This window comes from Cladophialophora immunda (genome assembly GCF_000835495.1).
Source record: "Cladophialophora immunda strain CBS 83496 unplaced genomic scaffold supercont1.2, whole genome shotgun sequence".
NCBI classification, from domain to species: Eukaryota; Fungi; Ascomycota; class Eurotiomycetes; order Chaetothyriales; family Herpotrichiellaceae; genus Cladophialophora; species Cladophialophora immunda.
Window position 1 is genome coordinate 4,358,461 of NW_015622542.1, and position 26,666 is coordinate 4,385,126.

Below are 26,666 nucleotides of genomic sequence, written 5' to 3' on the forward strand. Positions count from 1 at the left end.
CTCCGCTGGAGATCGGACTGTGTTGCGAGTTGCGCGTGTGCGCGTAAGTAGACCGTATGCTCTTATAATAGTCGCGGCGTATATGCCAGCTACACAGGGAAGAAGTTTGACGTCTATCACCGCCTCTGATGCACGAGGAAACGCCCTACAATGGCGACCATGGAAGATCTCTGAGTCGCCTGACCGCCCGGCCACGCACGCAACCTAATCTCAGGCAACATGACAAGCCCAAAAGATACGAGGAGACTGTTCCCGGCGTATAAGGATACAAACCCGCCAAGAATACAGGCTCGATCATTTAACGACGTCGAACGTCCAACTTAAGGTGTCGCGAGATCAAGCGGGCTATGCGAATACTCTCCTGGTGGCTGGAGCCGGAGCTCCGGTAACTTCTAGGCGTAGTACTTCCATCGAATTGGCATCTCGACCGGTCGACTTGAAAAGCTGCAATGGCCTGCGAGCTCAGGGCGAAGGCGCCACTGTGTCGGCGATCGTGCAGTCTCGCTCACACCGTGGTAATCGTACCTCTCGACAACGCCCCATTGCAGGGGCAATGTCGATGGCAAAACATCCTGGTTCCGCTCATCTTGCGTTGGATGGCACGCTGCGGCGATGGCGATCCTGCAACTCCCAGCCACCGGCATGCCTGGCCTATAGGTCCGGTACCCCAAGGCCAACACGAAGCAGAGCACCCACACGCCCGCAGCCAGGAAGAAAATCATCGCCAGGGGACTGAATCCACACGTGTTGACCAGGCAAGGGTTGCAGGTGACGCCGCGTACGTTGACGCCGGCGACCGAGACGACGACACTTCATCTCTCGCGAGCACTGGGTCGAGGGCTCGGTTAAAGCGTAAGGCGTAAGGTGCGAACTGCGGGTTGCTCAGGTGGAAAAAAGTGCCGATTCCGCACCATAGTACGAAGAGACAACAGCGAGTCTTTCCTGCAGGGGAGAATGGCGCAATGCAAGGACAAGTACTCCATACAAGCATTTATTTTATCCCTAAATACGAACGGAGGTAAGACGTCCACTCTGTATACGAAACAGGGAAATAGATCTACGACCCCCAATTTTTGACTACTTCGTCCAGGCGGTCAGCACGCACATTCCTCTTCTATGTCCATCCCAGCCGAAGACTCAGCGGGCTCGGAGCAACCCATGCCCGGTTGTTGTTGCCTGCTATTCTCTGAACCGATCGAATCCAATTCCGCAAGGTGATCTACCTTGCTCAGGAATACGGGCGTCCGGAGAAGCCTCCATGTCGTTCCATAGTGCATGCCAAGCTCGAGACTGTTTTCTCCTTTGAGCGAAGCCTTGCAAACCAGACTGTCAAGCATGCTCCCAGCATTCCAAGTGCGAGTCAATATACGGACTTAGTCTTTGATGGCTTGGGTGGGAAGCAACCAGACGAGTTTGTGTAGGACATCACTGGGTAGGGAATAAATATCTATGAAATTCTCCTGTCACCACTGTCAACCCTGGAGTCCAGAGTGTGGCATCTGCGAGTTTACATTGAAGCTCACTGACGATGTATTTCAGCCTTAGGATCCTGGGATGGGGCAGCCTGATTGCAGCATCTTCTGCTGTTCCGACCGCCCTCCACGACTTTGATGCTCGGGCACCCGAAGCAACGTCGACGCCCATCCCTCCAAGTCTGGATCCTTTCTATACAGCTCCCAGAGGGTTCAAAAACGCGGCGCCCGGTGCCGTTCTAAATATTCGCGCGGCACCCGGTAATCTGACGACGATATTTAATGCTAGTTCAGAGGCATACAACATTCTCTATCGCACCACAGACAGCCATTATCAACCTGCCTGGGCCGTGACCACCCTCTTTGTCCCGCTAAAGCCCCCACACAACGCCAGCAACGCCCTGCTCTCGTACCAGGTTCCCTACAACACGGTCGACGTGGATGCCAGTCCCAGTTTCCTTGCCTATGCCGGGGCAGAAGCGTTGGGACTTCAGTTCTCTGACATCAACACAGCTCTCAACCACGGCTGGTTTGTCAATGTGCCGGACTTCGAAGGGCCCCTTGCATCTTTCGGCGCCAGCGTCTCAGAAGGCCATGCGACGCTTGATTCGGTGCGCGCTGCTCTGTCATCCCACAAAAGCCTCGACTCTTCCTCGCGGTACGCCATGTGGGGATACTCTGGAGGCTCCGTCGCCAGCGAATTCGCGGCCGAGCTGCAAGTACAGTACGCCCCGGAGCTCAACTTCGCCGGCATGGCCATAGGCGGCCTCGTGCCCAACTTTACCAGCAACTTCGACAAGATCAACAACACACCGGCGGCAGGCCTCCTGGTGGCAATACTGCTGGGAGTATCGACCCAGTATCCGGACACTTCCCACTACCTCGACAGCCGCCTGAAGACGCGGGGACAGTACAACGCCACGGGCTTCTTCGAGGCGAGAAACCTGTCGGCATTCGAACTCTTCCCAACATACGCGGACCAGGATATCTTCGCAGATTATTTCGCCGCCGGGACTACCGTCCAGGCGCCGGCCATCCAAAAGGCAATTGACAGGGAAGGCCTCATGGGCTACCACGGCGTCCCCCAAATGCCAATATTCCTCTACAAGGCGACCCAGGACGGGTACTCTGCCGTAGCCGACACCGACGCCCTCGTGGACAGGCTGTGCCTCGGCGGGGCGAACATCCTCTACCAGAGGAACACCGTGGGGTATCACCTCGACGAATCCTACAACGGAGATGCCAGGGCGCTGAACTGGCTAACGTTGGTTCTGCAGGGGAATTACAGTGCAGCTTACCCAACAGTGGGGTGTACGGTGCAGAATGTGACGGTGAACATCACTGTTACCGAACCTTTTGGAATTCCATGAGGAGGGCAGTTTGAGCGCGTGATGGACGAGACGACACATTGACGAACCTTGGAGCTGCAATTTCCGATTCGTGGCATCTCAACTACGACAACCGGACGGAGTCGACCTAATGTAAATATCCTGATGGTACTAAGGACTTTGTTCCATGCAAGTTTCCGCCATGGTCTTCTCTATCAATTTTCGTGTTCGAGTCTATCCTTTAGCAATCGCATGGCGTTCTCAATAGCCACTTATCCATTGTTCCTTAGCCATGAAGATTGATTGCACAAGACGTCTTGTTCCTCTGGACCCTTCAGGATTGACTTCATAGAACAACGGCATAGGCTTTATGCGTTGCGCGTTTTCTTCCTATAGCTTCGCCCGTCCCTGACCCAGCTCTCTCCGGGCCCGATCCCTCAATTCCCGCCGCAGTACCTTGCCGGATGCATTCTTGGGAATCTCGTCCACGAACACCACCCCTCCCCTGAGCTGTTTGTGCGCAGCCAGCCTCTCCTTGACGTACCGTTGGATCTCTTGCTCGGTAACGTCAGAGGATCCCGCCACAACGTACGCCCGGGGTAGATCCGAGCTCGGGTCGTCTGGCGAAGGGACCCCGATCACCGCGGCCTCGTGCACCGCCGGATGCTGAATCAGGAGGTGTTCCAGCTCGGCGGGCGCGATCTGGAGGCCCTTGTACTTCAGGAGCTCCTTCTTCCTGTCGACGATGTAGAAGTGGCCGGCCCGGCGGATGGCAATGTCGCCCGTGCGCAGCCAGTGCTCGTGAAACGCTTCTTTGGTGGCCTCGGGGTTGTTAAAGTAGCCGTTCATGACGGTCGGTCCGCGCACGAGCAGCTCGCCTGGCTCTCCATCCTTTACGTCGACAAAGTTGTCATCGACCAAGCTGTGCATTACATTAGCTGAGACAGCGCTGTATGCGAGATAGGACGTACCGCAGCTCTAGACACGGGAGGAGAGGGCCCAGACTACCAATCTCATCGTTCTGATAGCTTTGAGTCATCGTCACTCCCCCCGTCGTCTCGGTGAGTCCCCAAGTCGGCCCCACGAGCCAGTCGTTCGCAAGTCTCAATTTTGTGCTCGCTGACGCCTGGAGGTTACTGTCCATGGGCGCACTGCCCGTGGCGGCGGTCCTCAGAGAGGCAAATTGATCCGTGACATCAGGAGACTTGGCGATTCGGAGGTAGATGCTCGGCACCGTGAACATGTACGTTATCCGGAATCGCTTGGTGTACGCCAGGAACAGGTCCCATTGGTACTTCCGCATCCAGACCACAACGCCGCCGCCGTAGTGGGCGGAGATGAGATAGCCGAAGAGGCCGGAGATGTGGCTGGCCGGGAGGTGCGCGAGGATTCGGAACTCCCAGGGTTCGTAAGTGCCTTCTGCAACCTGCTTGGCCGCGAGCTCGCGCCCTTGATAGTGCTGGATGTAGGTGTGCGACACGAGGTTCTGGTGTGACAGCATGACGCCTGGGACAGTCAGTGGCTGGCTCGTCCGCCATGACCTTATTCCATGCTCACCTTTCGGTACGCCGGTGGTGCCGGACGACCACACGATGACGATGAGACTCTCTTTCAGTCGAGCTGGGTCTGTAATCGTCTCCCACACCAGCTGATGTTCCGTCAACAGCTCGATGCCGTCCGTGACCCTTTTCAGACTCCAAAGTGGGTCTGATTCGAGCACCAGGACATTCTCCAGAGGCAGACTGTTGGACCTGGCCGTCTGGCACGCAACCTCCTTTACCTCCTGGCTGCAGATGATCAGCTTTGTGTCCCCAACCCGTACTTGATGCGAGAGCTCGTCGGCGCTCAAGGACGGACTGGCGGCGGAATAGACACCCCCCGCCGCAATAACACCCAGAAACGCCGCTGCTAGGGCCGGCTGACCATGGCTCATGACCGTAACGACATCATTGCCCGGCCCGCTCGAGCCTACACCATATTTCGTCCTCAGGGTATGCGCAATTCGTTGCGTCAAGCTCCTGAGGGCCCTTTTGGTCAGAGTCCGCTTGGGGTTCTCTGCGGAGATATGTAGTATTGCGTCGTCTTGAGCGAGAGTGTGTTCTGAATCTAGCATCCCTGTAAGCATATCATGTTTGAGCGGCTTGTATTACCTAAAAACCCATACCGAAAAGGAGCGTCAGCAAGTCAAGCTTCGGCCATTCGACCGAAGGATACTTTGCGTTGCGATAGATTGTGGGCATGGCAGTTGAAATCGTTTGTTTATATCAATACTTTGAGGCAGCTCGAGGACCTTGACACAAAGCGAGCATGGACGAGATCCCCAAAGTTCCTCAGTATTCGATCTTATAGCCGTTTTGGCGATGCAAGTGCCCTTCCAATTGAGCATCAGCCGGCTTCACCGGGGCGCCGGCCGGTGTCGCGGACCTTTCAACGTCCATCTCTTCCCCGGCTGCTATGATATTCACAGGCCGGGGCCCCAGCCATGCGGAGTCCCCGTGTATTTATCCTCGCGGTTGCTCCCTGATTGTTTGGAAAACGTTTATGTTTTCAAGCTCTGCCGGGGAAGCGCATACTTTTTGTAATACAATAACAATGTCGTCCTCTGAAAGTTTCAGTCACCGCTTGGAAGGCGATGAGATGGAGATCGGCTACACCGAAGCCTTACGGAAGCATGTAACTCGACACGTTGTGCCAGCGCCGCCCGTGAGCCAGAGAAGGCTCGATTTCGAACATCGCCGCCCACGGCTGCTGCAGGAGTGTATCGCCGAGGCCCTGGGAACGTTTTTCTACGTGTAAGATCCATACTCATTACTCAAGTGGTCTCGGGTGGATGGCTAAACTCGGCTCTATAGCTTCTGCGGCATTGCCTCGGTGGCGGCTTGCAACTTGAACCTCACCTCGCCGGTGTACGCTCTGTTCAGCTCCCTGCAGCAGATTGGCCTCGCATTCGGCCTCGGGATCGCCCTGGCCATCACAATCTGCAGTCCCGTCTCTGGCGGGCATTTCAACCCGGCCGTGTCTCTCTGCTTCGCCATCTACGGAGGCTTCCCCTGGCGCAAAGTCCCACACTACGTCTTCAGCCAGACCTTCGGCTCGTTCTTCGCCGCCTTGCTCCTCATGGGCTGCTACTGGCCGCAGATCCAAGAGCTGAAGGCCGCCAACGTCAAAGACTATGGCACCGCTGTGTTCAACGGGGGAGCGGCGAACATCTTGTGCTCGTTCCCTCCGCCGACACAGCTGAACCTGGGATACTTGTTCCTCATCGAATTCGCGTGTTCCTCGACCCTCAGCATCGTGATCGCGGCGTGCATCGACCCGGCCAACCCCTTTCAGACGCCCGTGTCGCTGGGCTACACCATCGGCCTGGCCTACGCTGTCATGATCTGGGGGTTCGGGTCGCAGGCATTGTCCCTGAACATGGCCCGCGACCTGGGCACGCGCATTGTGGCGGCCATTTTCTTCGGCAAGGAGGCGTTCACGTACGCCAACTTTTGCTGGATCCCCATCTTGGTCAACCTGCCGGCCTACGTCTTCGGCTTCGGATTCTACGAGTATGTGTTCCGTGACTCGCTGCAGAGCATTCGAGCCGGCCACGCCAAGCACGAGGACGGAGGCGCTGGCATAGTCAGGCATTTGACCAATGTCGGCGCATTTGATCCGGAGAGTGCGTCGGCAAATGGCAACGTAGCTGAGCAGGAGGTGAGAAGTGCGACGCAGGACAAAACCAATATCCAGCAAATCGATAAAATTGTGTGAGAGGGGCGGTCTTCCCTATCCTAGGAAGATCTTGCTTTGTAGGATTCATGTGAGACGGGCACTTTTAGGACGTATGTTCGAACCATCGGAGCTCGTGGATGGCCCGGTGGTGATGACGGGAGGTGCTAGTGGAAGAGTCAGCAGGTGTCGAAGATAACTCGACTGGGGTCTTAGAGCAGCAGCAACCATCTGGTTGAAATGATCAACAGTCCTTCAGATCTTCTCCATTCTTGTGCAATAGAAGAAGTCTTTGAATCATAACATCAAGCGGATGTCCGCCGGGTCGGCAACACGACCGACGGTTTCGAGGCTGAGAAGGGCTCGCCCCCCCGGGGACTTGGCTGCAGGCAATAAACAAGGAGAGGATGGTGCCGAAGAACCTTTGATCGATATCGTGCTAGTTTCTTGACAAACAGAGGCTTGCATCAGTGGATGGTCAACACTGGGCGGTCATTTCTCACCTTTGACCCACTCGACCGGCCGGCCACTCTTTGCATGTTTCTTGCCGGCTGCAGGCAACCGGCCACCGGCAACCGGCAACCGGCCTCTCGAGGATTTTCGGTCACTGCACTCACGAAGACCTAGATCTGACAGGACAAGTTTGACACAAAGAGTTGGACTGAGTCTGTCCTGACGCCCGGGGGATCGGTATCACTGCAAAGGGACTTCTTGCCAGGTTCCGAAAATACTCGGCTGCCGCCACGACGAACGCGGTAGATTGCCACGTCTTTGGTGCGCGACAGCCACTTCGGCATAAGTAAGGCAAGGCTATCTCCTTGCTTGACCCCCTGGCGATGCGAATTTGACAGGCCTGTCTGAACACAACAGCATGGCTACACAAACCTTTTGCATTGCCCCTGCTCTGCTAGATCTGTCGCAAGGTCAATTAGTGGGTCACATCCAGAACGAGCACAATGGCATCGACAGCAGGAGAGCCGTGATCAAGCAGGGCTCCATGGACCGTGAATGCCCCGGTGATATCATAGTGCCATGGGGTTCTCCCCAGTCATGCGCCGAGGACAAGGAAGCATTCCCCGCTTCGGAGGCTGGTATGCCAACCTATTCCACAAGGGAGTGGTTTCATTTCCGCCCAAGCTTGATGCTGAGTGTATCTTAGAAATAAAAATAACTGCCACGACACTGTCAGAACCAGCACTTCCACACATTTCTTCGGCAGATGAGGTGAAAGCCGAAGCAACAGACCAGCAAGATGTCGGCCAGCGCCTTTCGACGAGGGATTTATTGCACACTTTGCTCTCCGCAACCACCGTCACCCATAACGAGTGCAATTTGCTGCAGGAGTTAATGCCAGAACAAACCACCAGTGATGTTCTCAGTAAAACCTGGACGCCTGAATCGAAATCTTGCCTAGGCAGCAACAACATGCAATCACAAAAGCACCGGCGATTCCAGGCCGACCGACATCGGCTGAAACCTAAGCCCTTAAGATGTCGTGGGAAAAAGGCATTTCCCCTTGCACAGCAAAATTTTGGCGGAAAGGACAATCCGAGAAAATATGAGTGGTATCTGCCCAGAGCTGTCTTCGAGACCTCTGCTGTGCTTTGACGGCGGGGAGGAGGAAAGAGCTGTGGGAAGGCTGACGAGGCTGTGACTCTTGCCTTATACTAGGGGGCAATCCTGTCATCTGGAGTGGAAGAGGGCGTGGGTCGTCGCTCCAGCATCAGTGTGCGAGGGGAAACTACACAAAATAGTCACTGGGTTTAAAGCTTTCCGTCAGCCCATTGGAGGTCGTGTATGTCGTGGACCATCAAACGGTTAAATGAGAGGCGGTCCATATATGTCGGAAGTCTCCTCACCGATGGAGGGATGGAAGAAGGCGTCGGTCGAGGTGTCAAAGAACCAGTCCTCTCCTTCCAATATAGGCCCAAAGTCGATGGAATTGTACTCATGGGCCTGTGAGGAACTCGGTAGGGAAGGATCTTGCAGGGTTATGGATGAAGACTTGGCGAGGCGCATCAATCGAGCAACGACCTCGTAGAAGCTCCTTAAAGGATGTTGCTTTAGCAGGACAGCAGTTTGTTCGACTTGCACCAATAAATCATCCCGTCTCTGGGGATCTGGATGCACCTGCAACACCTGAAACGCCAGGATGATCACAAACGTAAGAAGCAAGCCTTCGTGCGTTGGTGCCCATGAGAAGACTCTTTTGTACGCACGGCAGTTATTGATGAAGGTCAAAAGGTCCTGCACCAATTGTAAGATGCGTATGCTGAGCTGAACAGACTTCTCGTCGTGATCGGTCGAGACCGTTTGAGCTTCACGAAGCTGTCGCGCCTTGAGAACCCGAACGAACATGATGCCGCCCTGTATCAGTCTCGCATAGAGCTCTTGGATCCTCAGGTGTGAGCGTTGAAGAGACTCTTTGTGGACACCGTTGTCCTCGAAACGAGAATCCCATTTGCGAAACCAGAGCTTTACACCCGTTTCAAACTTTTCCGTCGAAAGGAGATCCGGCCCTTTGCGCAGCCGGACCAGGTCCTGAAAAATATCGATGGCGGCGCAGGAAGATATCGCGGAAGGATGCAGCGCAGCAAGATCGAGAAAGCTTTCTAGGTCGGCGATAATGAGCTCTTCGGTGCGAGATTTGCGTAAGCTCCCAAAGGCGATTGCCCGCTCGTATTGAACAAGTAAAAGCCAGATGCGCGCAAAACGGAGATCAATGCGCGTCACTCTGGTGGAGGTGGACGAGTTAGCCTGTGATACAGAACTGGATATTATCTTCCGGACTGTATAGTGGATTCCAAGATCGAGAGCCATCTGAAGAGCGTGTCCAAGCGCAAACCATGTCTTCTCGGAATGCACGGCTAGAATTGTCATGGCCTCTAATGTCTCGAGGGAGCAAGGGTTCTGGAACAACGACTCTGCTGCGTAACGCAGAGCCTCCTCCTTACACAATTGCAAGGTTGGACTGTTCGTCTCTTGGATATGTTGGTGACGAGCTGCCACGTAGAGGATGACTGTCAGGGTGAACGGAGACGTCTGTCGGATTGAGTCGAATGTGTCCAGGAGCGGATCGAAGATAGGCAGAAAGGCATTGCCCCCGTGCATGTATAGATCAAATAGTTCGCGAGCTTCAGACTCATCGACTAGTTGACGATCAATAATATCTGGGCGGGAGCCTTTGGATTGATCTTCGCGATTCCATTTGGACTGATTTTCCACTGTCCAGCCCGACGAGTTCCGCTCAGGCTCGCCGTCCAGAGGTGGGTGCATCATGACATGAACAGCACTGACGGGACAGCCTAGATTCTCCGGAGAGAACGTGTGGCCAAAATCGGATTTGCCATCGTCACCGGGACCACTCTGGGATGAAAAGGCAGTAACCCCTCTGTTGACACGCCCCGACTGTTGGTCTCCTGCGATGGACAGCGCTTCGGCTGTTTCCTGGGCCGAACAGCTGTGCGACCGTCGAAGGATTGCGATCTGATCTTTCAGCATGGCAACCTCATCCGCCAAACTCTGCCTGTTTTGCCGTTTCGCGGTGGTGGCCTCGTCGGACGGTGAGTTTCGCCTTTTCATGACCGTCTTGTCAAACACACAAGGAACCCTTGCATTGAGGCATCGTCGACAGGGGATGCCGTCACTACCATCACAGCGCATTTTCTGTCTTCGGCATGTTCGACACGCTTTGTAACGGCGCTCACTGTCGTCGGACATTGCGAGATGATCCCGTGGTTTCTAGGTGGTCAGAATGCAGACGTGCGTTCTTCACTTCACTCGCAGGATGCGCGAGGCCACGGTGGCAGTGAGGAGGTCATATATTCTCGGTCTGGGAATCGGCGAGCAAAGCCGCCTGAGGAGGTAGACTCGCTGCTTGTGTAGTTGGTAGTGGTTAGAGGGTTGGATGGTGTGAGGGTGGACAATACTTCGCCTAATCAACGTTTCGGGCCCGTTCCCTACCATCCCAAGCTAGGCCTCACCAGCCTCCATTGGGCTCGGTACGAATGGTACTTCAGCAAACCTAGGTAATTAGGGTAGTTATAGTCATAACTCGACCTAGTCGCTCACCTACCTTTGTACGGAGTACCCGAATACCTATAGGTGTACCTGACATCGCTGTCACATACTAGAGTGGCTACTAGGCTGATTAATCCAGGCATTGTCATGTCACGCCCTTGAGCCTACAAGGGCTGTTTACACCGTTAACTCGAGATCTCGAGATCTTAGACGCCCACGGTGGGGTTTGCCCAAGGGTGGCTGACATAGAGATACTACTCGACTTGCGAAAACTTTGAACGAAAGGCTCTTTGGCATCTTGCGAAGCGGGGTTAATCACAGGGCGCCTCTGATGCCCGCCCTTTATGCCATAGTCGGTCATGAAGTGGCGCGGTGTTTTTATTATTTAATGTTCATCTTGGCGCACGCATCTCTCTCCAGCAAACACCCAGACAGAGCAACAAGATGGCGGAACAGGAAACCTCAACGTACAAGATCCGCTATGCCACCGAGCGCGACGTCCCGGTGATCCTACACCTGATCCGCGAGCTCGCCATCTATGAGAAAGCGCTTCACGAAGTCTTCGCCACGGAGCAATCGCTGCGAGAGTCGCTTTCCTTCCCACTCGACCCCAAGGACCTCGACAAAGGCTTTACGGAGGGATATGCGAAGACGCTACTCATCTGTCCGGTTCCTGGCTCGACCGCGTCAGGCGGGAGTGAGCAGCATCACCCGGACATCCACAAGGATGGGGAAGAAGAGGTCGCTGGCATGGCATTGTACTTCCACAACTACTCGACCTGGCACGCCCGACCTGGCATCTACCTGGAAGACCTGTTCGTGCATCCAACCTACCGAGGCCGCGGGTACGGCACGGCGCTGATCCGTGCCCTTGCTCGAGAGTGCCAAAGACTGAACTGCCGCCGGCTGGAGTGGTCCGTCTTGAAGTGGAATACCCCAAGCATCGACTTCTACCAAGGCGCGAGCGTAGGCGCTACGAGGATGGAGGAGTGGGTGGGCATGAGGGTTGAAGGGGAGCGATTGGAGAGGCTGAGCAAGATGGTGGAGGGCAATTAAACGACTGGCAATCGGAGGGAGGGAAAAGTTCGCTTTCTGGAATTTGTTGTCTGTCTCTAGAACCATTAGACCCTTGAGAGCGGCATTTGTGGTATAGAACGGCGCAGCGAACGAAATGGTGTTGCGGATGGTCAAGCAGGATATGGTTGGGGCGGTTGCCGTCAACGTCAAGTCTTTTTCAGTTCGTCTCATCTCATCTCATCTCATCTCATTCGTCCCATGTGAACACCTGAACGCCTACTCAACCTGATTCCCGCAGAAGCATCTAACTCCGAGTTCCAACACGGCGGTTCCAGGCCAGCAGTTTCCTGGTTGTTTCCTCGCGGTTCTAGAGCCCGACGCTCACATAACAACACAACAGCTGTTCTGCTTCTTGGCCTGCTGGTAGAATATCCTACTCTGTGCGCTCAGACCATCACTCTTAGCCACGAGAGAGTCAATCTTCTCCCCTCTCTCCAGAACACTTTGGATTGTCTTGTGCAGCACAATCTTAGTCTCGTCCAACTCCCTTTGCACCTTCATGATACTATCCGCTTGGCCCGGATCCTGGTATTTCACAATGTACTCTTTAAGTTGTGGGAATGGTCTCGTGTTTGGGGGGTTGGTGGAGTATGAGGCCCGCGGATTCTGCGAGGAATATTCGTCGATGATCTTCGAGAGGAGTTGATGTGCGACGAGCGCTGGGTATTCGCCATCGGATATAATGATGCCGCAGAGTCCTAGGCTGGAACTGTAGGCGTGGAATGTGTAGGATTTCTCCTCAATGTCGGATCTCACCCCGGGCTTAGTGCGTTCGGCCACTGTTTTGGCGAACACGGTCATGAATTCGCCATAGCTGGTGGAATCAGCGCGTTAGCACACTCAAGGAGAGAAGGAGGTGAAACGGGGTTGAGGGAAGTGCCATGCCTACCTGTCTCGAGTGAACCGGGAGAAAGAGGACAGATCTCGCTCAACAGCAAGTTCGATGGCAGGAGACGAGTCGTTTCGAAGGACCTGAAGGGATATTAGCGTCTATTGGCTGCGACACAATCCATGATCAAAGGGCTTGCTCACTCCGATGTAGAAGATCTTCATTCTGGCGGTGTGAGGGCTTTGTCGACAAGGTGGGAAGTGTGGAAGAAGCAGAAGTGTATCGAGGTCGAAGAGTTGCTCGGGGTGTTGATACCGTAGTAGAGCGCCCGGGTGTATGATCCTACTGCTAAAGGAAGGATCACAAGGGGAAGGGAAGAAGGATCTTGTGAAGGAATGATAAAGCAGATGAATTGACAGTGCCTGCGATCGCTGGAGGGCACGTCACGAAGTGTAGCGCCGGGACCAAAGGTACCCGTTGTCTGCCTTTGTGGGCGGTGCCCGCAGCTGCCAGCCCGCCAAATGCCCCTCCAGCCTCAAGTTTCAGCCCCCGCGATGCCCTTTGGCCTATCAGTATTGACTTCTGCTTAGGGCGAGGCTGCGACCATGTGCGAGTCATCAGCCAGCAAAAGTGACTTTTTCACTTTACCGCATCCCTCTCGCCCTCTTCCCATATCAACATAGCCTTCCGGCATAGGCTGCCAGATTGTTTCTCATCTCTCTGCAGGTCTCGGAAGCCCGTTTCTGCTCCGCCTGTCCAGCTGACCGCAAAATGGTTGACCAAACTTTCCAGTCCGCGGAACAATGGCTGGCTCAAGTGGCAGTCATGCGAAAGGCTATTGCCGACCTGAAATTGCCATCCCTCAACGATGCGTCGCAAATGTATGGGGCGGATCTGGACTTGGACGAAGACTTGAGTGAAGACATCGAGGATGACATCTGGGATGCTGAAAGCGCGGTCGATGAGAGCCCCTTTACCGACGACTTCGACGACACCGTAAATGGGCTCAAAACTCCCAACTTCGCTGCCGATGGTGTCTTTGACAGGACATGGCTACGCTCAAAATGTGCTGCCTGGGCTCGCTCACGGCCTGGCATCGATTCGACCGAGGTCGAACACCAAATCACGGCGCTGTTAGCTTCAGACAGTTCGGACAATGAATTGCAGATGTCGCTTGCAGATGTCATCGGGTTTGACGACCTTGACTTTGTCATTGAACTCATCTCCCATCGTAAGGAAGTCCTGGCTTCTCAAACTACAACTACTCGTCAGACCGACGGGCTCTTTGGAACGCTGGAGACTCGTCAGGAGCGAGAAGCAACTCTCCGACGACAAGACCACCAGCACAAACATGCTGCTTTGGCTCCGGCTTTCGATCGATCTGGGCCCAAGTATCCGCATGTCTACAAGTCCGATGTCGCTGCTACGGGCAATAGGTTGGATGTGGCTGGCAGAAAGTATACTCTACCTGTTGGCAGTACCCGACATGACTATCCAAAATACGAAGAGTATTCGATCCCGGCCTCAAAGGTAGGCGCTCTTGCTGCAGGACAGAAATTGGTCAATATCTCCGACATGGATGGTCTGTGCCAGCGCACTTTCAAGAGCTACAAAAGCTTGAATCGAATGCAGAGTCTACTTTATCCTGTGGCATACACTACCGCCGAGAACATGCTAATCTGTGCTCCTACCGGTGCTGGTAAGACTGATGCTGCCATGCTCACAATCCTGCAAGCGATTTCAAAGAACGTCATACCCAATCCAATCGAAGAGCCCACTGCCACGGAATTTATAGTGATGGCAGACGACTTCAAGATCGTCTACGTTGCGCCAATGAAAGCCCTGGCTGCCGAAGTTACAGAAAAACTGGGCAAGCGATTGGCATGGCTAGGCATTCAGGTGCGAGAGTTGACAGGGGATATGCAGTTGACCAAGAAGGAAATTGCTGCGACCCAAATTATCGTGACGACACCAGAGAAGTGGGATGTTGTCACTCGGAAGAGCACAGGAGACACCGAACTGGTCCAGAAAGTCCGGCTTCTCATCATTGACGAAGTCCATATGCTTCATGACGAGCGAGGTGCGGTTATCGAATCTTTGGTTGCCAGGACAGAACGGCAGGTGGAAAGTACACAGTCACTAATCCGTATTGTTGGACTGTCTGCCACTCTTCCCAATTACATCGACGTTGCAGACTTTCTGAAAGTCAACCGGATGTCTGGTCTGTTCTACTTTGACGCCTCTTTCCGCCCGGTCCCACTCGAACAACACTTCATTGGTGTTAAAGGGAAGGGAAGCAAGGTTCAGCGCGAGAATCTAGATCAAACCACCTTTGAGAAGGTAAAGGAGCTTTTGAAACAGGACAAGCAAGTCATGGTCTTTGTTCACTCCAGGAAAGACACCGTCTTGGCTGCCAGAACCCTCAATCAAATGGCTATCGACGATGGTTGTGCGGAGCTGTTTGTCCCGGACCCCAACAACCCTGCGTTTGTCAGAGCAATGGCAGATTTGAAAACCACTCGAGGCCGAGAACTGCGAGAAATCATTCCCAAAGGATTCGGATGCCATAATGCTGGCATGGCGCGGTCGGACAGAAACTTTGTTGAACGGGTCTTCTCCGAAGGCGCTATCAAAGTCCTTTGCTGTACAGCAACTCTTGCATGGGGTGTCAACTTGCCCGCCGCCGCTGTCGTCATCAAAGGAACGCAACTTTACAGTGCCGAAGCTGGTAAGTTTGTGGATCTTGGAATATTAGACGTCCTTCAAATCTTCGGGCGTGCTGGTCGTCCTCAGTTCCAAGACAGCGGTGTTGGATATATTTGTACCACCCACGATAAACTACAGCATTATCTGTCTGCTGTCACCCAGCAACAGCCAATTGAGTCCAAGTTCTCTCAGAAGCTGGTCGATAACCTCAATGCTGAGATTAGTCTGGGCACAGTAACCACGGTTCAAGAGGCTGTGACGTGGTTAGGCTACACTTATTTATTCATTCGCATGCGGCGGAATCCGCAGGCATATGGGATCGATTGGAACGAGTACCAAGATGACCCCCAGTTGGGTCAAAGAAGGCGCAAACTAATCATAGATGCTGCAAGAACGCTGCACCGAAGCCAAATGATTATCTTCAACGAACGGACGGACGAACTCCGTGCGAAAGATGTCGGTCGCATCGCCAGCCAATATTACGTCCTACAGAGCAGTATTGAGATCTTCAATACCATGATGCGGCCGCATGCGAGCGAGGCAGATGTTCTGAAAATGATCAGCATGAGTGGCGAATTCGACAACATCCAATCCCGGGACAATGAAGCGCTAGAACTGCACCGACTCCGCCAAGAAGCCGTCGTGTGCGAGATCGAGGATCGAAAGAGTGGTCCCAAGAGCTCTGAAGAGGAGAAAGAGCAGAAAGTCATCGAGAACCATGCAAAGACAAATATCCTGCTGCAATCATACATATCTAGGGCCAAACTTGAAGATTTTGCCTTGGTTTCGGACCTGGCATACGTTGCACAGAACTCCGCCCGCATCTGTCGAGCTTTGTTTATGATTGCTCTAAATCGTGGTTGGGGTTATCAGTGTCAGGTGCTGCTATCCATGTGCAAGGCCATTGAGAAGCAAATCTGGCCTTTCCAACATCCGTTTCACCAGTTTGATCTTCCTCTATCAGTCTTGAAGAATCTGGACGACAAGGCGCCTTCCTCGAATATTGAAAGCCTGCGAGAAATGGAGCCTGCTGAGATCGGAAATCTTGTACACAATCAAAAAATGGGAACTACCTTGACGAAGCTGCTCGACAACTTCCCGACAATGTCTGTCGAGGCAGAAACTGCACCACTCAATAGGGATGTGCTGCGTATGAGGTTATACCTATATCCAGAGTTTGTGTGGAATGACCGCCACCACGGGACTTCTGAAGCATACTGGGTTTGGGTGGAAAATTCGGAAACGTCAGAAGTCTACCATCACGAGTATTTCATCCTGAGTCGGAAAAAGATGCACGACGATCACGAACTGAACTTCACCATACCGCTGGCTGACCCTCTGCCTTCTCAGATTTATGTCAGAGTCATATCGGATCGATGGCTGGGAGCAGAAACCGTGCATCCTGTCTCATTTCAGCATCTCATCCGACCCGACACTGAGAGTGTCTATACAGACCTTCTCGACCTCCAACCTCTTCCCATCACTGCCTTGAAGAATCCCGCGCTGGAAGAGCTCTATGGACAAAGATTCCAGTTCTTCAACCCGATGCAGACTCAGATTTTCCATACCTTGTATCATACTTCCAATAATGTCCTCCTGGGCTCACCCACCGGTTCTGGGAAGACCGTTGCCGCAGAGCTAGCGATGTGGTGGGCATTCCGTGAAAGACCAGGAAGTAAAGTCGTGTACATTGCACCAATGAAGGCGCTTGTTCGCGAGAGAGTGCAAGATTGGCGCAAGCGGCTCACTATACCGATGGGTTTGAGACTGGTCGAGTTGACTGGCGACAATACACCAGATACACGGACTATTCGTGATGCAGACATCATCATCACCACACCTGAGAAGTGGGACGGTATATCACGATCCTGGCAGACCAGATCCTACGTTCGGCAAGTTTCTCTCGTCATTATCGACGAAATCCACCTCTTGGGTGGTGATCGCGGTCCCATTCTGGAGATCATCGTATCTAGAATGAACTACATCGCGTCGCAGGCGGAAAGCGGTTCTATTCGGCTGGTAGGAATGTCCACCGCCTGCGCCAACGCCACAGACTTGGCAAACTGGCTTGGAGTTAAGCCTGGAAACAATCAAGGGCTGTTCAATTTCCGTCACAGTGTTCGGCCAGTTCCACTCGAGATATACATCGATGGATTTCCTGAGCAGAGAGGGTTCTGTCCATTGATGCAAAGCATGAACCGCCCGACTTACCTGGCGATTAAGAACCACAGTCCAGACAAGCCTGTCATTGTCTTCGTAGCTTCGAGAAGACAAACTCGTCTCACTGCAAAAGATCTCATCAATTTCTGTGGCATGGAAGAGAATCCGAGGAGGTTCCTACATTTTGACACTGAAGATGATCTTCAGCATACTCTATCTGCTGTCAAGGATGCCGCGCTTCGAGAGGCACTGAGTTTCGGCATCGGACTGCATCACGCCGGTCTAGTCGAGTCTGACAGGACACTATCTGAGCAACTTTTTGCTGCGAACAAGATCCAAATCCTCGTTGCCACGTCGACGCTTGCGTGGGGTGTGAATCTACCTGCCCATCTGGTTGTCGTCAAGGGAACACAGTTCTTCGATGCCAAAATCGAAGGATACAAAGATATGGACTTGACCGACGTACTTCAGATGCTAGGACGAGCAGGACGACCACAATTTGATACTTCCGGGATTGCTCGCATTTTCACGCAGGACTCGAAGAAGGCATTTTACAAGCATTTCCTACACACGGGGTTCCCAGTAGAGAGCTCTCTGCACAAAGTCCTTGATAACCATCTGGGCGCCGAGGTCTCCGCTGGAGTCATAACCACCAAGCAAGATGCGCTCGATTACTTGACTTGGACATTTTTCTTTCGTCGTCTCCATAAGAACCCAACCTACTATGGCCTTGAGATCTCGGCAGAGGAGCACAAGGAGAACCAGCTTGCTGCAAGACAAGCTGCCGCCGATTACATGATCACGTTGGTGGACAAATCGCTCGACGACCTAGCTGAGAGTGACTGTGTTTTGGTGCACAATAACGGAGACGTGGATAGCACCCCATTTGGCAAGATCATGTCGTACTACTATCTCAGCCACTTAACGATTCGCAAATTCCTGTCGAAAGCGCGCAAGACCACCTCTACAACCTTCGCCGATGCTCTCGCTTGGATAAGCCTGGCCACTGAATTTGACGATCTTCCTGTACGGCATAACGAAGATCTGATCAACGCCGAGCTGGCGAAGAACTTGCCCCTGGATACTGAAGGCCTAATGGACAATTTGCCCATGTGGGATCCCCACGTCAAGGCATTCCTCCTCATTCAGGCGTTCATGGCCCGCATCGACCTCCCCATTTCTGACTACGTTGGCGACCAGATCTCGGTGCTGGACCAAGGCATTCGCATCATTCAAGCTGGAGTGGACGTCATGACAGAGCTCAACAGGTTTGACGCTGTGGTGCAAATGGTTAAACTTTTACAGTGCATCAAGTCTGCGCGATGGCCAGAGGATTATCCGCTCAGCATCTTGCCTGGAGTGGATGAGGTGTTTGACGAAAAGCTTGAAGGAAGAGTCCCCAAGGACTTAGTCACAACTGCGGTGCTGTCTACAAGGCATGGGGTGAAGACAATTGACGGGCTGATGAACGTTCTTGGAATAAAAGCCCATCATACTCGTGCGGCGTTCATCAAAGCTGCGAACGCGCTTCCAGACCTTGCCTTGTCGGCGACGGGCAACACGGACAATCTGCAACTCACTCTGAAACGCAGCAATCGACTGCTTGACCGCGAAGCGAGAATATATGCCCCAAAGTTCCCAAAGCCACAGACAGAGGGCTATTTCGTACTTGTGCTCCCTCCTGGATCGGCTGCAGACGGCCAAGGAATGGATATTCTGGCACTGAAGCGGGCCAATTGGTCTACTACGAAGCAGGGAACTCAGAGCAAGGCGATCGGAACTGCAAACGTCAAGCTCAAGATCCCAGCGCCGGAACTAGATATGGGAAGAGGACAAGAGGAGATGAAAGTCGACATTCTCGTAATGAGCGATGCGTATCCGGGGATGGAGTGGCGGCTGGAGAATGTGGTTGTGCCTGTGGCGCAAAAGGAGACAGGGGGCTTCAAGACAGTAGAGGTGAAGGTTGATGAGAATTTGCTGAAGAAGAAATAGACGGAAGAGGGAAGAGGCGCAAGCCCCATTGCCAATTGATGAATTGATCTGAGGGTTTGAGTGCCATCTGAGAGCGAGGAGTATTACCAAACTCCATCTCACTGCCATTGCTGCCATCCCCCAGAGGACGAACAATTCAAGCCTAGACATCGCCATCGATGCTCAGGATGGGAGCGGAGTTCGATATGTCTTTAATCCTTGCTCCATGGGCCTTTTGCCTTACATTTCCCTATGCTTGCTCATGATGGATCGGCAACACCAAAGTGTGGTCTGAGTTGAGCTGAACTGCTCATACCAAAGTAAGCTCCTGCAAACGCTGGGAGGCAAAGAAGGAGTCTCCGTCAATGTAACCTGCGCCGAGTCTTTTAAAGTGACCATGCTCGACCTCTTCAATGGCGATAAAGACAGACGTATAGTGCCCTGAGTCAGACTTCCGTCTATCTACAAGCAAGCAGAGGAAGTTGATTGGGACCACAGCTCCCTCCGCGGCGTCGTCGAAGGTGATTTCGCCACCTGGAGGGTCCGTCGCATAGTATTGGGAAATTCTCGTCAGTCGCCCTCTTTTACTATGGGGTCGTCGCCTCTCGAGAGCGCGGCTGAGACGCTGCGTTTTCCCACGTACGTGGAGGTTGGCCCTTGTGAGTTCACCGAAAGGGTTCGCCACTTCTCTTGGAGAGATGTCAATGTCGAGGATCTCCAGTTGCTCCACCGGTGGTCCGGCCGACGAGGTCAACACCATGGTTTGATACCCATCAGAATGAACGGCGCCTTCGACAGAGGCCCAAGACCAGGATGGCGCCTTCCACGATTTCGGTCCCTGGCTCGTTTCAGTGATCAACTCGGCGTTTATTGTCCAAAGCAGGTCGAGTGGTAGGCCCTCGCGCCACAACCCGGCGATGTACGTTGCACTGGTAAGGCGGTGGAATTGTCGCGCCAGACCAGCCAGAGCCGGCAGCTTGTCGCTCGCGGCGAATAGTTTGCGCCGGGCATAATCGTCGACGATGCTCTGCCAGCGGACCAACTTGAGCTCCAGCGTTGGTTTCCGATCCAGTGGTGGGAGAAAGATTCGACTGCTCTGGGACTTGTCAAAAATCGAGCCGTCCTCGGCTAGGATGCACTGCTGGCACTCCCAGAACAGGCGTTCCCTGGTGAAATACACTACCCGAAGCGATAGCGCGCTTTCTTGCAGAGTCCACGCTCGACGAGCGAGCACGGACTTCTTGACAACGTCCTCAAAATGGCCGTCCGACTGGGACAAGGTCATGGTTCCGCGCTTGGAGCTGTCATTGGAGCACGGGGACGAAATCTGGATGCTTTCGGCTTGAGCCCTCTTTCGGAACAGGGGCTGCCACTTGTCTTCGCACATGGAAGCAGCAATGGTGAGCGTCGCAAAGCCGTAGATCTCATCCATAATAGCCGAGTTCTTGGCCCAGTCATCCCTATCATCTTGTACAATGCACAGAGCATCCACCCACAGATACTGGAAACCCAAGTTTTGTGTCAAGTGGACAGCATCTCTGATAGTGGTCGGAAGATCCTCAGGTCGAAACCCGCAGATTCTGTCTTTATAGGTGACCTTGTGGGTTCGAAAAGACTTGGACCGGCCCCAGCTATAAGACAACGCGCAATATCGTCCGTACAAGCCGTCAGTCTCCTTGAGCTGCAGTACCGCCGAAGACGCGCCTCCAACGTCGATGAGCCTTGGGGGTAGCGGCGACTGATGTAGGGAGTTCTCAAGGTCTTGCGAATTGCGCAATCGCGAGGGTGTTTTGTCGGATATTACGAGCGGGTTCCGGCAATTCTGGTGTTCGTTTTCACAATTGCTGAGCCATTTGATGATCTGGTGGGCACATCCAACAGGCTCGCAGTTTTCAGCAACTTGTCTTCCGACTACGTCCCCAGCAAGGGCCAACGGATCATCTGTAGATAATCTCAGCAAAGAGGTCTTTATAGCTGTCCGGACGAAGGCAAGAAGCTATGATATATGGACTTTGGTCCCGCAACTCACCAGGTTCAGTCGTGATACTCAGGTACGCTGGTTTGGCGAAATTGCTCCAACGGGACCAGATGAGCATGTGGAACAGGCCTTTGGGCGTCGACAAGTTCGAGAACGCCGTCGCGCCGGCAATCAGTCGGATGAAACTCCCCTGCCGCACGCTATACTCGTGTGCGACTGGCTCACCGGCATTGCTTCGTTCGAGCGCCGAGTTGAAAAAAGCGCATAGCTGGCAAGATCGTGACGATTTCTGAAGTGCATCTAAAGTTGGCTGGTGAGATAAACCTCCTTGAGAGAGACCCGCCCTGGGATCTATTGGGCCCGTTGATATGATCGAATCGATTCTGATGCGTTGGCAATACTCGCAAAGGCTGTGCGAGTCAAGGTACGCCATATTTGAATCACCATTCGTAAGAACAAAAAGTGTCTATCGGTTAGGTCCAATTCGGCTGGCCTAGGTGGTAGGCACAGAAAGCCAGCTTTGAACGTACCCTGTCACACCTTTCCGCTGTACCCACATTCTGTGGGCGTCCCAATCCTTGTGTAATATGAAGTATAATTGACCGTTAATGACGCGCGGAAATCGCTTTCTCCGCAACAGTGCCCACTGGTTTTATTTTGGTGTTGTGTACACATTCAGAGTCTTTGGACGGTGGCAAACACGGCGCCACTAGGCAAGCTGAAGACCCGAGAACGTAAGACCAGTATGATGATCATAGATTAGTAGACTGATCGGGGTGGAAGAGTGTTCATTACAAGGCTGGCAGGCTCCCGCGCTGCCCGAGTTGTGGGGCCAAAAGTAGCCTGTTCTATCCCACTAGCCTAATCTGACTAGTGGGGTATATCTCTAGCGTCCTTGCCGCCTCAACCTCCGATACATAGCTGTCAATGCAAGCGAGCATCTACAGTAGGTGTAAAAATCATGTGCTAGGACCAAGAGAGTACTCTCAGCCTCTCTGATCTTATGGATATACTAAGTAGGTATCTGTTTTGCTTCTTATTATAGAGCCGGCAATATGCACACAAACCCAAATGACCTACGCGTGAATCATCACGACGGCCAACCTATTCCTCCCCTTCTTCTGCACTCTCCGCTGCTAATTTAAGATTACAATATAGCCTTCTAAATTCGTCATTATTCGATTGGTGCCAAAACATGAGACTTTCATCCAACTGTCTGCTGAGGAATATCTAGCGTTCTTGGATCCCTCACCTTCAGGCTGACGTCCAATCCTGATTGAACCACCAACCAGCCCGCTTTCGCTTTATACCGATTGGGGTCTATCAATTCCACCTCAAAGTGTCGAAACACCTCGGGCACCAGCTTTGATATCTCAAGCATGGCAACATGACGTCCGATACCTGCGTCACCATTAGAGACTATTTGAGGCAGAATAAAGAGGTCGACCACTTACAAGTCCGCGACCCTGCACCAAAGGCGAAATTGTATCTCTCCAGCATCTTCACCTTTTCTTCATCTTCGTCCAACCATCTTTCTGGCACCCAAAGGTCGGCGTCCTCACCATATACATCTTTGTCCCGGTGGACCGTCCACGCATTGCATCCCACTTCGGTGCCGCCGGGAATGAAAACGCCGCAGATAGTGGTGCCTTGAACAGGAACCACACGAGGCAAGATCATTCCGAGCGCGGGATGCATGCGCAGAGATTCTTTGATACAGGCTTGGAGGAACGGCATCTGCCGCGCCTCGGCCCACGAGAAGTGGTCGCCAAAGCTGCTGTCCCTGGCTCGCAGCGCCAGTGTCTCTCTGATTTCGCCCATGACCCTCTCAAGCCTGTGGTGATCTGTCAAGAGATAAAAGAAGACGGCGCGGAGGATTATGGCCGTCGTGTCGGAGCCGGCACTGACGTTTGTGACGGCAAAGTCGATCAATTGGGAGTCGGTCATGACGTCGGGGTATTTCTCCTGAGCCATTCGAAAGCGGGTCACAAAATCCGGTTTCCCTTGTGCCTCGAGATGGCCTTTGTGCTCATAAATGTGCTGGGTGGTGAACTTGACGATGGCATTGGCCTTCACCAGCAGCCGCGCAAGTGGGTTGTTGAGTCGGAACCATTTGTCGAGCGATGGCAATTGTCCCATCGTGCCGAGGTATTCCATATGTTGAGCAGTATGGTAGAGCATGTTTTCCAGATCACGCCCGGCCTCCAGGAAGCCGAACCGCTTGCTGAAGGTGATCTCACCGAGAACGTCGAAGGCATACATCTGGAGCCAGGTCGCGAAATCGCAAACCCTGCCAGGACGTGCGAAACGTTCCGTCAGCTCCGAGAAGAACACATTGGTTGTGGAGTCCATCAGATGTTCGTAGTCAATGACCGTGCTCATGGAATAGGCGTGATTGACCGGCCTCCTCAAACGCGCATGGAGTTTCTCGTCGCGCGTGGAAGAGAGATTGGGCATCACCTCTCCCCGAATGCTCTTGAAGCTGTGGGTCACATAAGCCTCCCCCTGCCACTGTTCAGCCCATTCACGCTCGTCACTGATATACACTGGAAGCCCACCTTGTTGAAAATCGGGTTCAAGCCGTAAATTTTGGGCACTTCTGTCGCATCTGACACCGAGATCTGGTTCGGCCCAACACGTACCAGCTTGGAGTTGTATTTTCTGTGCAATTGGTAGTCATGAATGCATTTACCAGCCTTGCCGTGAAAGTATCTCCACACGTCAGTCACACCGGCCAATACTGGGCCAGGGACAAACGAAAGCCTGTAATAGGTATATAGAAGCCTTGTAAAGAATAGCAGACACAAAATAGCCCACCACCATTGCTGGAATATTTGTGTGAGTTGAAGCGCCAGCCCCATCGTTTGATAGCCCGGTACGGCAGCGTTGATGACAAAGTCGTCGATACTAATGGCAAGTCAAAACTTCTTCAATAAATAAAAATATGAGGCAATGTACTGGAAGCCCTCGGTTTCTGTTCTTACCAACTATTAAACTCCTGGCAGCATCAGACCTCCGTAGCTGGCGGAGATAGAATGCCACTCATAATTTCCACCGAAATGCTAGCCAGCTGGCACCGGGTACCCTTTTCCACAAATCAACTTGTCTGAAAACTGTGATTCATTGACATGGTGCCTTCATCCGCTGCTAGTCTTAGTGCATCTTTGCTGGATTTGTTTTGCAGACAAGGTTTCCCGATGCTCTTTACCCCTCGTTTCGACTGTTATGGTCGTGCTGCGTCAATCTCGACGGACTCCACTCGGTTTTCCTAACAGGAGCAACCATTATTGTTTACATTACGATCTCCGTGGATTTCGCAACAGCTAGGATGCACGACACTAGTTGAGCAGACGGCGGCGCTAGACCCCACGTCTTACCGCCATGTTTTGTTGCAAGAACTCTTCAAATGCAAATCCTTTGCTTCGACTTGAACCGTTGACTAACCTAGACGTCCACAGATTCACAGAACAAATCGCAAAGGCCTTGCTTGCTCATTCCTAATTATTAACTCACTCTTATCTTCTTCGCGCCACCGGCAGTTCCGTCGCCATCCTACAAATGACGACGTTCCAAGAAGTCAACGGCACTGCCGTATATAGTGACTTGAAGGGGAAGGTGTTCGTTATTACCGGGGCAGCCTCTGGCATGGGCCGAACAACAGCTCTGATGCTTGCTCAACAAGGCGCGCATGTTGGCCTTCTGGACCTCCATAAGCCCGACGCCGTCCTAGCTGAGGTCGAACAGCTAGGTGGACAAGGCATTTCGATTGAATGCAATGTCCAAAAGGCCGACGTTGTCAATGCTGCGGTCAAGCAGGTAGCAGAGCGTTTCGGCAGACTGGACGGTGCAGCGAACATGGCTGGCTACGTTGGAAACCAGGGGTTTTTCGGCAAGGGCTACGCCTTTGACGTGCTGAAGGATAATGACTGGGACGATATGCTAGCAACTAACCTGAATGGTGTCAAGAACTGCGTGCGAGCCGAGTTGAATCAAATGAAGGGCCACGGATCGATCGTGAATGCAGCCAGCATTGCAGGCCAATACGGTCCGGAGTATAACGCACCATACTCTGTTGCCAAGTGGGGGGTCATTGGTCTCACCAAGTGTCTAGCACGCGAGGTCGGTGCAAGAGGTATCCGAGCAAATGCTCTGGCTCCGTGAGTACTTCACGATTCTGCCTCGTAGTGATGTGGTTAACAAGACTCAGTGGTATTATTCGCACAGCTCTTGCCGATCAACTGGGAAATCCCGACCAAGTGAATGAGCTCTTGGTAAAAAAGACCGCGCTCAAACGTATCGCCGAACCCGAAGAGGTGTCCAGGGTTATTTTGTTCTTGTTCAGTGATCAATCGGCTTATATCAGCGGAAGTGTAAGTCCATTCACCGCATGTTCGGCTGTTGCTAGGGTGGTCGTTCTTTATCTAACTAAATATAACCAGGTTATTAACGTTGACGGGGCAATTGAGAAAGGCTGTTAAAGGTCTTAAACGAAGCGCTTTTCTTGACACTGAGAGCAGATGGACACAAGGCAGCATTTAAGCTTCAAGGTGCATAGAACATTAGTTGTATCAGCTAGCCGCAATCCAAGGACAATAAAGTCCTCCAAACATGTGAAGATATCTTCCTCGCTACCAAACCGCACGGTGCTGAAGACGGCTGAAAAGAATCACAGTTTCAAGTGCTGGAGGCTGGCGTATGAGCTGGACTATTGCACCGTCGGCTCTAGAAGCTCTTGGATGACTCCGCGAAAGCATTCTCGGCGGCCCGAAGTTCTCCTCTGAGTCGAGACCGCCGGATTCTCCTTTCCAGGCTTCCCCGGATTTCCTTTCTCCGGCAATACCCACGTTCAAGGCTCCGCATCAAAAGTATCCACATTGGCTCTGGGGTTGACCCCTTCCCCAGGTTGGCCGGCCTTAGCGTAGAGGTTGCATAAGAATAAATGGTCCACCTCCAGGACCACCCTCCCACAAAGGTGGCAATATTCATACCTTGCAGACACGTTTCCGTTATCATCCCCATCGCCGCAGACCAAAAACAGTTCCCTTGAATGACAAAGACAAGCTCAGTCGCAAGTCCCCGCAACAATGCACGAAATCAGTGAAAAAGGCCATCTTAGGGTCAAGACGGTCTTGATGGTTTTGACCATGTCCATGGCTTCGGCGTCCATGGGCATGACGGCCTCAGTGATCAGCACCACCCTGGGACAGCCGTCATTCATTGTCAAGATGGGCCTTGACGGTCCGAATGGCGCCTCGCTGACTGGGGCGGTCACCAGCCTGTACTACGTTGGTGCCACCTGGGGGGCCTTTGTGCATGGCTGGTTTGCAAATCGATATGGGCGCAAGCCATCCATCATATTTGCTGTCTGCGTGATCCTGGTTTCGCAGGCGCTGCTCACGGGCTCTGCGAAC

General features: G+C 53.1%; 10 protein-coding genes across 10 annotated transcripts; 5 read left to right on the top strand and 5 right to left on the bottom strand.

Moving 5' to 3' along the window:
- Positions 1–1,528: 1,528 nt before the first annotated feature.
- PV07_03796 (uncharacterized protein) lies at positions 1,529–2,842 on the top strand (the record flags this gene model as incomplete). The annotated part of the gene is made up of 1 exon (XM_016390550.1): positions 1,529–2,842. The coding sequence occupies one exon, from the start codon at positions 1,529–1,531 to the stop codon at positions 2,840–2,842; it is 1,314 nt and encodes a 437-aa protein (XP_016252452.1).
- A 286-nt stretch (positions 2,843–3,128) lies between these two features.
- On the bottom strand, positions 3,129–5,040 carry PV07_03797 (uncharacterized protein; the record flags this gene model as incomplete). Its single annotated transcript, XM_016390551.1, has 4 exons — positions 3,129–3,722; positions 3,772–4,306; positions 4,358–4,906; positions 4,965–5,040. 4 exons carry the CDS (start codon positions 5,038–5,040, stop codon positions 3,191–3,193), a joined length of 1,692 nt encoding a protein of 563 aa, XP_016252453.1. The 3' UTR covers positions 3,129–3,190.
- A 352-nt stretch (positions 5,041–5,392) lies between these two features.
- On the top strand, positions 5,393–6,556 carry PV07_03798 (uncharacterized protein; the record flags this gene model as incomplete). The annotated part of the gene is made up of 2 exons (XM_016390552.1): positions 5,393–5,592; positions 5,653–6,556. The coding sequence occupies 2 exons, from the start codon at positions 5,393–5,395 to the stop codon at positions 6,554–6,556; spliced, it is 1,104 nt and encodes a 367-aa protein (XP_016252454.1).
- An 829-nt stretch (positions 6,557–7,385) lies between these two features.
- Positions 7,386–8,122, top strand: PV07_03799 (uncharacterized protein; the record flags this gene model as incomplete). Its single annotated transcript, XM_016390553.1, has 2 exons — positions 7,386–7,605; positions 7,674–8,122. 2 exons carry the CDS (start codon positions 7,386–7,388, stop codon positions 8,120–8,122), a joined length of 669 nt encoding a protein of 222 aa, XP_016252455.1.
- On the bottom strand, positions 7,745–10,234 carry PV07_03800 (uncharacterized protein; the record flags this gene model as incomplete). The annotated part of the gene is made up of 1 exon (XM_016390554.1): positions 7,745–10,234. One exon carries the CDS (start codon positions 10,232–10,234, stop codon positions 8,333–8,335), a length of 1,902 nt encoding a protein of 633 aa, XP_016252456.1. The 3' UTR covers positions 7,745–8,332.
- A 386-nt stretch (positions 10,235–10,620) lies between these two features.
- On the top strand, positions 10,621–11,873 carry PV07_03801 (uncharacterized protein). Its single transcript, XM_016390555.1, has one exon. The coding sequence runs from the start codon at positions 10,979–10,981 to the stop codon at positions 11,588–11,590; it is 612 nt and encodes a 203-aa protein (XP_016252457.1). The 5' UTR covers positions 10,621–10,978; the 3' UTR covers positions 11,591–11,873.
- Positions 11,606–12,910, bottom strand: PV07_03802 (uncharacterized protein). The gene is made up of 3 exons (XM_016390556.1): positions 12,644–12,910; positions 12,501–12,583; positions 11,606–12,425 (listed from the first exon to the last, which is right to left on the bottom strand). Exons 1-3 carry the CDS (start codon positions 12,662–12,664, stop codon positions 11,933–11,935), a joined length of 597 nt encoding a protein of 198 aa, XP_016252458.1. The 5' UTR covers positions 12,665–12,910; the 3' UTR covers positions 11,606–11,932.
- A 202-nt stretch (positions 12,911–13,112) lies between these two features.
- PV07_03803 (uncharacterized protein) lies at positions 13,113–19,699 on the top strand. Its single transcript, XM_016390557.1, has one exon. It carries the CDS (start codon positions 13,212–13,214, stop codon positions 19,296–19,298), a length of 6,087 nt encoding a protein of 2,028 aa, XP_016252459.1. The 5' UTR covers positions 13,113–13,211; the 3' UTR covers positions 19,299–19,699.
- Positions 19,588–21,688, bottom strand: PV07_03804 (uncharacterized protein; the record flags this gene model as incomplete). Its single annotated transcript, XM_016390558.1, has 2 exons — positions 19,588–21,218; positions 21,307–21,688. The coding sequence occupies 2 exons, from the start codon at positions 21,686–21,688 to the stop codon at positions 19,588–19,590; spliced, it is 2,013 nt and encodes a 670-aa protein (XP_016252460.1).
- A 771-nt stretch (positions 21,689–22,459) lies between these two features.
- Positions 22,460–24,116, bottom strand: PV07_03805 (uncharacterized protein; the record flags this gene model as incomplete). Its single annotated transcript, XM_016390559.1, has 3 exons — positions 22,460–22,656; positions 22,710–23,760; positions 23,814–24,116. The coding sequence occupies 3 exons, from the start codon at positions 24,114–24,116 to the stop codon at positions 22,460–22,462; spliced, it is 1,551 nt and encodes a 516-aa protein (XP_016252461.1).
- Positions 24,117–26,666: the final 2,550 nt, after the last annotated feature.